Source organism: Terrapene carolina, unplaced genomic scaffold, assembly GCF_002925995.2.
Source record: "Terrapene carolina triunguis isolate 2854851 unplaced genomic scaffold, T_m_triunguis-2.0 Scaffold449, whole genome shotgun sequence".
Taxonomy (NCBI): Eukaryota; Metazoa; Chordata; order Testudines; family Emydidae; genus Terrapene; species Terrapene triunguis.
The window spans coordinates 757,449-767,769 of NW_020664800.1; the positions used below are offsets into that span (position 1 = coordinate 757,449).

The following is a 10,321-nucleotide window of genomic DNA, read 5'->3' on the forward strand; positions in this document are numbered from 1 at the left end:
ACTGCCCGGCTTTGACTCCTGATGCCGACTCCAGCTCTGACCCCTGCTCCTGTTCCAGGCGGCCGACTGTAACTATTAGGCATGACTGCCCACACCCTGTTTCCCTACAGCATGCCTGAAAGAGAAAACCTTACAGTACATGAAACAAGTGTAAGTCAGATGCGTCTGGGTCTTAATTCTTTGCTGCTTCTCCCCTGTGACATACAGAACTGAGGTGTGGCTGTTTATGATCTTGTGGAAGAATTGGGTGTAGGGTGTGTTCATACAATACCGTTGCTTCTGTATATTTGTTTAGTGTATGTGTTTGGGGTGGGCAGGCAAAAGGGGATATTTAGAAAGGGCCCAAATCCCATTAAGGACCCATTTCCCCCCTAGTAATTGGATTTCTGTTCTCAGTGGTTTATAACCAACCCAAGTGCAGTATTGTGGTGACAGGGAAGCAGGTTATGTGAAAATAAACCTGTGCTCCAGAACTTCACTCTTATTTATACAAGGTCTGTGTGGGCCTGTAGACATCCACAACGCAAAGGGATTTTAACAAGGCTAGATGGCTGTCGCACCCACAGCCGTGCTTCACTGCTCACAAAGGATTAGACAAGAAAAAGTTATTTGACCAGCAACCAAGGAATCTGAACTGCCCCTGAAATTCTTTCTGTGCTATTAGAAGGACATTGGACAATGCGGTGCCCTCTCCAGAGCAGTGCTCATTTGCTGGTTAAGCACATGCTGCCCTGGGTACACAGCAGGGTGGATTGTGACATCACTAACAGCTGCTGTCTTAGGGTGGGACTTTCACCAGTGCTCTGAGTTGGCTTGTGTCTGCTCCCACTGACACCTGCTGACTCTGCAGTGCTGGGAACAGACAAGCCCATGCTGAGCACTGATGAAACCCCCCTGGGAACATGTAGGGCTTCGCTTTCTATTCTGGTGTCGACTGGGGCTAGGTTGGGTTTGTACATGAGCTCTGTGTCCCAAGGTGGACCAGTGGGAAACGATTTCCTCTCTGTGTGGCAGATCTGCGTCTAAACCAAGGGTGAGCTCACAGGTTGGCCCCTTGTTATGGTTCACGGAGCTGCTGCTACTTGCTGCTCTGAGTTACAGGTCAGGGGCGTGCTCGCAGAGCAGCCCTGTGGGCAGCGATCTCCTTCCCAGCTCCTGGACTGAGGTTTAGTGGAGATTGCCATATCCATGATGCATCCAGAGGGGGAATGTCTCTGCTCCGTCGCAGCATGTGAGGGCCCTGGCGGGTGTCTGGGGCAGGGCAGGGCTGGGCGGGGGATGATTGTACCTGGAGAAGGTGAGGCGGAGGGTGCTGCACAGCCTGGCACGCACCACGTGGCCACCTCTCTGTCTGTCCCGGGTGCTGAGTGAGCTGTGCTGTGTTCTCTCGGGCAGGGATGGACTGGACTCTCCGGACCATGGAGCTGGCACGTGCATTGTCCCCTGAGGTGAAGGTTGCTGTGGTCCCAGCCTTGCCGCGGAAGCAGAGAGGGGCATGTGTGAACAGGCGGAGGAAGATCAGCCATTCCACAGTGAAAGGAAAGGGTAGGTGGCTGCGGGAGGTCCCTGCCCAGAGCAGCAGGGGCTGCCCTGGGTGGTTGTGGCCACGTGCTGTGTGGCTGGGGGGGAAGGGGAGATCATGGAGCAGCATGAGCCCAGCAGGGTGATGCAGTGCCAGGGGAGCACGCAGCAACCACTAGCTGACACTCGCGCCCGTGCAGCCTGCGAGATCAGGCCTGGCGTCGCAGGACCAGGCAGCGGATTGGGCAGGCGGAACCCCGGCGTAGCCTCCTCTAGAAGGTGCTGTGAAATCATTCCCTCCCCCAGAGCTGGCTACTGTCCAGGCCGGCGGCTTTGCTCTCCTGTGGGACTCTGCTGGCCCCCAGAGGGACTAGGCACTCCCCAGCAGTGAGAACACTTGTGCCAGGGCACCCCGTGCCAGGGCACCCCGTGCCGGCTGCACAGAGATGGAGGAAATGAGCCTGTTTTGCCCAGGTGAGGCTGCCCGGGCCCAGTCCCGTGGATTTGTAACTCCCAGTGGTACAGACACGACAAGTGGTGGGCCGCTCCTCTCCATACCCACGGAGCAGTGACAGCCTGGCTGGGGCAAGCCCCCCGGCAGGGCAGTGCCTCTCTTCCCCATCCGGGGTCGCCCCTTCTAGGGCTGGGAGGGAGTCCCTACTCCAGGCCTATTCGGCTGTTGCCCGCGAGGATTGCCATATGGGATGGTGTTCCTGAGAGATGGGCACAGAGCAGACTGTCAGCTTTCACCCTCTACCAAGCTGGGCTGGATCTGAGCCAGTGCCAGGGTCACGCTGAGGAGCCCCTGAGCTGGCTGTCCCAGTCCCCGATGAGTCTGTGCCTGCCATGTGGGGTAAGCACAGTGGGAGCCCAGGACTGGAACAAGCATTAATCGATGTGATTAAAGGCTCCCAGATGTGCAGTGGATCAGCCTGACTCAGCTCTGTCTCTCTGGGACACCCTTTCCATGTCTCCTGCAGCAGTGTGTGACCAGTGGCAGATTAGCCACTGGGCCAATGGGGCCTGTACCCAGGTGCCCTGGACAATTGGGACCCCCTGGAAAAATGGGCACCCCCACGCTCCAACCCCCCTCCTTGGAAGGAGCGCCGGGTGGGTGGGCAGACTGGGGCAAGCCCCCATGTCCTGACTCCATTTCCCTGGCAGGAGCTCTGGGGGAGGGAGTGGATGGGGGAGGGACTGCAGGCAGAAGGGGTGGGGAAGGGCCCCCACTTACTCTGGCCCAGGAGCCCCACAAAACCCTAATCTGCCCCTGTGATGGTAGTACATGCAGAGAAATCTGCTGGGGAATGCCCCCAAAATCAGTGGGGCAACCCCAAAGGGTAGAGATTGGCCCATGGCTGGCGGAGGAGTTAGTGGTTCAGTCCCCAACTCCCAAAGAGCTACGGTGAAATGATCGGGCCTCTCGTGGGGCGCTCCGTAGCTGATTTACAGGCACTGGGAGTAATTACAGCTCTCGGACCAAATGGCAGAACAGAACCGGCGCTGATAGGAGAGGGCTCTAGTGAACTGTGTTCCTAGGCACGGCAGGCGGGCAGCAGGGCGGGCAGCTCTGGGGGAGCTTAAGCCAAATTTCCAACCTATGGTGATGTCACCATCTCGAAATTCAGTGCAATGTCCTGGGCAAGGAGAGGCCGGGGCTGCGAGGGAGCGATGCAAGGGAGATGGGGGTCAGGCCTCTGAAGGAAGTTGGTTTGATGGTGACTTATCAACATTCCAGAAGTGTCTTGAGGCCCCACTGTGCTAGGTCCCATCCCAAAGAGCTTCCCGCTGACTAGCCAGGACAGCTGGGGGCTGGGACAGGCACAGGGAACAGAGATGACTTGCCCAAGGACAGCCAGCCGGCTGTGGCAGAGGCAGGGACAGAATCCAGTGCATTGCCTGATCCACTGGACCGTGCTGCCTAGAGACCCAGGTGCCTCTTATCACCTGACATTGTAAAAATCAAAAGTTTTGTCACCTAAAACTTGAGACAACAAATGTATTTGATTAAACCCAGTTATCAGCAAATCCCACCCCCGTGTACAGCCACTGCAGAGCACCCTGGGAAGTGTCAGTATTTGCAGACAGGAGTATAACAACTAACATCCCGAGCAGTGGCTCCCCATAAAGAGATGGAAACTTCCCTGCTTCTGCAACAAACCAGTGTTCAGAGACCGGTCGCTGTGACACTTCGGGCCCCTCTGGCCCCTCTTTTGTCTCTGAGGGCCCCCCTTTGATGTCAGCCCTTGTGAGGGGTGAAAGTAACTTAAAGGACTTACCGGTATGCTGGAGTACTGAGTGGGGGCGTGGCCTCAACTGGAAGAGGCGGGGCCTCAGCCAGAAGAGGTGGCTGGGAGCCCCAGGGCCTTTAAATCACCCCTGGAGCTACCAGCTGCAGAGGCAGCTGGGAGCCCTGGGGCTAAGGGGTGATTTAAAGGGCCTGCCGCTACCCGAGGGCTCCAGCAGCCGGGCTCGGGCGGTGCTTTAAAGGGCCCGGGGCTCCCCGCAGCGGCAGGAGCCCCAGGCCCTTTAAAGCGCCGCCTGAGCCTGGCTGCTGGAGACTCGGGGTAGCGGCAGCGGAGCTCTGGAGGCGATTTAAAGGGCCCGGGGCTCTGGCCACTGCAGGGAGCCCCGGGCCCTTTAAAGCGCCAGCCTGGGGAAGCCAGTCCGGTCCGGCACACCATACCTGCCCGTACCGGCTTACTTTCACCTCTGGTCCTTGTGCCTTTACCTCTCCTGGGGTGGAATGCCATGATTCGCCCAGCACACTTAGAATGGGCTCTGGGCGACAGCTGTCTGTATAGCCACTGCACTCACCCCACATCCAGCTGGGTTCAGGTCCTGTGGCCTTCCATGCGGGAGTCTGTGACCTGTGTGGAGCAGCGTGACCTGGCAGCCTTCTGACCCAGAGCAGGGCTTGCTTTGCAGTAGGAACAGAGCATTAGAGAAAATGGATTTTAAAACAACTGCCTCCAGCTGTGTGCCTTGCCTAGAGTCCTGCCATCCCCCACTGGCAACCTAGGCAGGCCTGACTTCGTCAGATGGCCTCAGAGGGGCCCTGCTTCTCAGCCTGGTTCCCCCTCACTGCAGACAGGTCCCTTTTCCTCCTGCCAGAGCTGTCTTGTTCTTTCCATGTTCCCTGGTATCTTCCGTCCTGGTGCAAACCAGGGTTGTGGGTTGGCTGGAGAGGAGGCAACATCATGAAAACGAATAGTTCTGGCATTGCCCCTTGAGAGCTCAGCGTTTGCTGAGAGGTGACTTATCTTGAGCCATTCATTCCCTTCCCAACAGCCCCCTATTAAACTAAATCAGTCTGTCCATACGGTAGCAGCCCAGTCACCAGCCCCACAGACAGCGTTCCTCAGCTCGCCCGGAGCAGCTCCAGATCTGTCAGTTGCCAAAAAATCCTTAGGATTGTTTTGATGTTTAAATGCAGCGGGATCAGTGCGTACTCAATGTGCCCAGTAGAGGGAGCTCTCGAGCTTCTCTGTGCACCATGCTCCTCTGGGCTGGCGTTGGCTCACTGCCCAAGCCGTCTGGGTGTGCTTGTCCTGCCCGGGTCCTGGAGCCCATGGGATCCCAGCCCTCACTGAACAGGGGGGCTGGTGAGAAGAGAATGTTCTAGCTCCTGCCCAGCCATACCCCAGGGGCAGACGATGGGGGTGGGTGGGACAATGCTGCCAGGCAGAAAACGATAGGCAGCAGGCAGCAGCCATGCCCCAGCCTGGGGCTGGTCCGGTTCCCTTGGTGCCAGCCCAGCTTCGCATCGGATACCATGAGTTGCCGCATCAGCCGAGCGTAGTGCTGACCGATTCCGCATTCCTGCAACGCTCGCTTGTTAGTAGGATCCCGTGTGCCCAGGGCTCCGACGATCAGTGCGTGAGTTTGGACCTGGTAATCCCCAGCTCTCAAAGTGTCAGCCCGAGAGGTGTATTTCTCCAGCTTTCGAGTTCAGGTGTCACCAGGGGCAGCTCCAGGCACCAGCGCACCAAGCGCGTGCCTGGGGTGGCAAGCCGCGGGGGCGGCCTGCCGGTCACTGTGAGGGTGGCAGTCAGGCAGCCTTCGGCAGCCTGCCTGCGGGAGGTCCGCCGGTCCCGCGGCTTCGGCGACAATTCGGCGGTGGGGATGCCAATGGCGCGGCACCGGCAGACCTCCCGCAGGCATGACGCCGAATCCGCGTGACCAGCGGACCACCTGCAGGTGCGCCGCCGAAAGCCGCCTGCCTGCCGTGCTTGGGGCGGCAAAAAACATAGAGCCGCCCCTGGGTGTCACGGCCGGCCGGGGTCCTGTTCTCAAAAGGAACTGTGACATCCATGATGATCTTCTTCTGTGCTAAGTATCAGAGGGGTAGCCGTGTTAGTCTGGATCTGTAAAAAGCGACAAAGCAGCATGCGTCTGATGTAGTGGGTATTCACCCATGAAAGCTTATGCTCCAATATTTCTGTTAGTCTATAAGGTGCCACAGGACTCTTTGTCACTTCTTCTGTGCCTCAGTAGTGATGACAATGTCTGGTCGCAGTTGGCTGTCCGTTCCAGGGATGGCGGAGTTCACGGCCACCTCCCCCACAGGTGGCAGGATGGCTCTGACTAGGCGATCCTGGATGGCATTGTGGTGCAGCTGCCAGGCTCTGGAATGGGGCTTGCAGATGCACAGGACATGGGGTAGGGACTCATTGGCATAGCCACACTTCCTGTATCGCTTGTCCCGATTTCCGTGACAGACATCTCCGTTCAGCAGGACGCAGTTGAGATGGGCCCTGTGGATGAACCTCCAGTTGGCAAATTGGGTGAAGCTGCCCCTGGAAGTGATTGCTGACATCCCACTTGGATGTCACCTCGAAGGCCTTGTCCTGGTCCAGCTTCCGTTTCAGGTTTCCCACGTACTGGCAGCGGATGGCATCCTTCAGGGTTGTCTCCAGCATGGTTCTAGCTCTTGGAGTGATGATTGTGTGCTCTGTATTCTTCACCTGTGGCACCAGGACTCCCAGCTCCTGGTGTTCCTCGTACCACGTCCAATGGCAGCCAATACACTTCTCCGGTCATCGCATAGCATTGCGAGCATGAGTCCAAAGCAAAGCCTCTCCCCTCTCTTCCAATTTCACCTTCCAGGGAGCCGCTCAGGTAGGTGGCGACATCTTGGTTGGAAGAGGTCCTGGTGATTTGCTTCCTCATGACATCATGCATAGCACTCACTGCGATGTTCCTCACCATGGCGTCCGGGCACGTCAGAAGGCAGAAGGCGCGAGTGATCATGGCAATGTCGCACAGATCAACCATTCGAGGGACGTTGGTGCTGCTCTGCCTGTGTGAGATGTACACCAAGTTCATTGCTGGCCCTCTGGGGAAGAAACATCCACTTCTTCACTAGCTGCCTGATGGTGTTGTCTATCTTCTCGAGAGGTACCTTCGCCATGGCAGATCCCCTCAGAACAAACGAAATACGGGGGATCAGGAAGGTGTTCAAGGCATTGATCTTCTTCCATGGTGACAGTAGGGAGGAGTCGATCTTGGCCACATCCCATAGGATCTCTGCAATCATATCCTCAGATATCTGCTGGACATGGAAACCGTGGGCGTGCCCAGATGTTGGTATGCTTGCCCGTCCTCAAGGAAGATCATGGGTTCACCCTGGATCTGGAATGGTGTCACCTGGACCAAGTCCCTTCTACTGCCATCAATATGCAGGGATGCGCATTTCCTAGCATTGAAGTGGAGTCCCAGTTAGTAGCCTGGCTGGTGACATTGAGCATTTGTTGGAGACTCTCAGGGTTGTCTGTGATGAGGACCAGATCGTCTGCGTAGGCCAGGATATTCATTCGGTTGCTGTACAGGTCCAAACAGTCTAGACCACTGGAGATCGCTCGAATGAGTGGTTCCATTGCTAGGTTGAAAATAATGGGGCTGAGGGGACTGCCTTGCTTCACACTGCTATGGATTGGAATTTTTGGAGTCTCTCCGTCCATGGAGTGGATGGTGGTGGTGCAGCCTACATCAAGTTACTGGACCAGTTGTAGAAAGTTTTCAGGCATCCTATACTCTTGGAGCGTGGCAAAAATTTGCTGGTGGGACATGGATCTGAAAGCATGAGGCAGGTCACGCCATGCTATGGCATATTGCCTCAGTGCCCTTCTGGCTGTGTGGATGGCAGTTCGAAGGACAAAGTTGTGTTCGTAACAGCCTTCGCACGACATGAAGCCTTTCTGGATGGAGCTCCTCCGTTCACCGACCAGTCTGTGATCCCAGCCGTGAGGCAGCTAGTATAAAATGTGTACATGGTGGAACAGAGAGATCTGGATCTCCAGTTGCTGGAGTCGTCTCTGTTGCCTTTCTTTACCCAAAATAGCCAAAATTGATCACTTTGGCACAGAGGCGGCGCACGTGGATTTCTGCCAGGGTTTATATTTTTATTTTATTTTATTTTATTTTATTTTTTTGCAGGGAATGGGTTCTGCATACTATCAAAACCTTTAAATTGTGCCCCCCCCCCACATCAACAGTTACTCGTTGCCTCTGCTTTGGCAAGCGGATCCGTTCACTGATCACCTAGGCAGAGTTGTTGTGTCTGTGCAAATAGAACGCTCCTGAGGTCTTTCCCCAGTTCATCACTAGATGGCAGGGGAGAGCCCATTCAGACACTGCTTACACACAGGACCTAGCACAATGGGTGCATGAATAACAGCTTGGCTGGAGTGCACAGATCTGCCTGTGACACCCTGAATCCTCCCGGCCCTCCAGACAGGCTCCACCTGCAGGGCCGTTGGCTTCCTGCTCTAGGCCACAGCCTCATAACCCTCTATATATGGTTGAGCCACTAGGGAGAGACAAAGCTTCCCTGTTAGCCTGGCACCAGGCGCAGGACACAAGCGTTTTGACCATCATGTCTTCTAACCTCCGCTCTGGGCAGCCAGCGGATGCGGTACAAAGTTGCCGGAGCCCCGTCTACACTGCAGCCTCTCCTGATGCTAGCGTGGGTGGAGTGCTGCCTCTGGTAACAACAGGGAGAACAATCGCCCGTGCAGACAGAGCCACCAAGGGAAATGAGAGGAGAAGCTACGGTTAAAAAGCATCTCTACCTTTCCCTTCTCCTGGCCTGGCTTATGGCAGGAAGTTGTTCTCAGCTGTCGCAGGTAAAGCGGGGGTCAGTGGTCCTGTCGCTGAGGTCTGAGTTCAGTATCCTGGACGTTGACAGAAGAGGAAACCCCTGCCACGTGCTACCTACCCTAGGTAGTGAGTGAGAAATGCAGCAGGCAGCGCTGCCCGAGGGCAGGAGCTGGGCTGGGCTGGGCTCCAGAGGACTGTGCTTGTTACAATGGACTGTTTTACATTATAGCCACTCTCTCAACCGGCCAGCTCCCCTCCTCCTCGCCCAGGGCAAAGAATGCAAAGGCCACCCTCAGGACAGCCTTCTGCCAGCTGGGTAACAGCAGCCAGCAGCCAGGGCTGGGCTCCCTTTCCACTAACAAACCCCATTGTCTGAGCCCCTCCCGGCAGAGGCGGATTTATCAGGAAACAAACAATGACGGGGGGCCCCCCAAATGCAGGACAAATCTCATCTGACAACCTGCTGGCGGTGCAGCAGGGCTCAGGCAGGCTACCTGCATTCTGTGGCCAGTGGCCCCACGCCGCTCCTGGAAGTGGCCGGCTGCTGGCACATCTCTGCGTGCCCCGGCGGGGGGGAGGTGGCTCCGCATGCTGCCCCCACCTCTGGCAGCACATGGAGACCTGCTGCCCCCCTCCCACCAAGGGGTGTGCAGAGACGTGCCAGCAGCAGTGCAGCAGGGCTAAGGCAGCTCCCTGCCCACGCTGCCTCCATCCTTCCCTGCCGCGTCGCTCCCGGAAGTGGCTGCCGTGTCCCTGCGGCCCCTGGGGGGGTGTCTCTGCACATTGTCCTCGCCCCGAGCACTGACTCCACAGCTCCCATTGGCCAGGAACTGCGGCCAATGGGAGCTGTGGGTGCGGCGCCTGCAGGCAGTGGTGCGCAGAGACCCCCTGCCCCCCGCCTAGGAGCCGCTGCCAGAGGGGTCTGTTTGCCGGTCGCTTTGGAAGCCGCGCCACCTGAGGTAAGCGCTGCCCCCCGATCCCTCCCGCACCCCAACCCCTTGCCCCAGCCCAGAGCCCGCACCCAAACTCCCTCCCAGAGCCCGACCCCCTCACCCCCTTCCACACCCCAACCCCTGCCCCGGCCCAGAGCCCGCACCCAAACTCCCTCCCAGAGCCTGACCCTTCATCCCCTTCCACACTGCACCCCTCTGCCCCAGCCCAGAGTCCGCACCCAAACTCCCTCCCAGAGCCTGACCCCTCATCCCCTTCCACACTGCACCCCCCTGCTCCAGCCCAGAGCCCGCACCCAAACTTCCTCCCAGAGCCTGACCCTTCACCCCCCTCCCCCCCCCCACCCCCCTGCCCCAGCCCAGAGCCCGCACCCCAACTTCCTCCCAGAGCCCACACCCCTCACCCCCTTCCACACTGCACCCCCCTGCTCCAGCCCAGAGCCCACACCCAAACTTCCTCCCAGAGCCTGACCCTTCACCCCCTTCCACACCCCAACCCCTGCCCCAGCCCAGAGCCCACACCCAAACTTCCTCCCAGAGCCCGACCCCCTCACTCCCTTCCACACTGCACCCCCCTGCCCCAGCCCAGAGCCCACACCCAAACTCCCTCCCAGAGCCTGACCCCTCACCCCCTTCCACACCCCAACCCCTGCCCCAGCCCAGAGCCCGCACCCAAACTTCATCCCAGAGCCCGACCCCCGCACCTCTTCCATACCCCAACCCCCTGCCCCAGCCCAGAGCCTGCACCC

At 58.0% G+C, this 10,321-nt stretch overlaps 1 protein-coding gene across 1 annotated transcript in view; it reads left to right on the top strand.

Moving 5' to 3' along the window:
* The first annotated feature begins 1,418 nt into the window (after positions 1-1,418).
* The window catches only part of RGS3 (regulator of G protein signaling 3), a 198,025-nt gene continuing 189,122 nt past the window's right edge, over positions 1,419-10,321 (top strand). The window contains exon 1 of the mRNA XM_026658479.2: positions 1,419-1,545. Coding sequence (XP_026514264.1) covers positions 1,419-1,545 — 127 coding nt within the window. The remainder of the gene's footprint in view (positions 1,546-10,321) is intronic.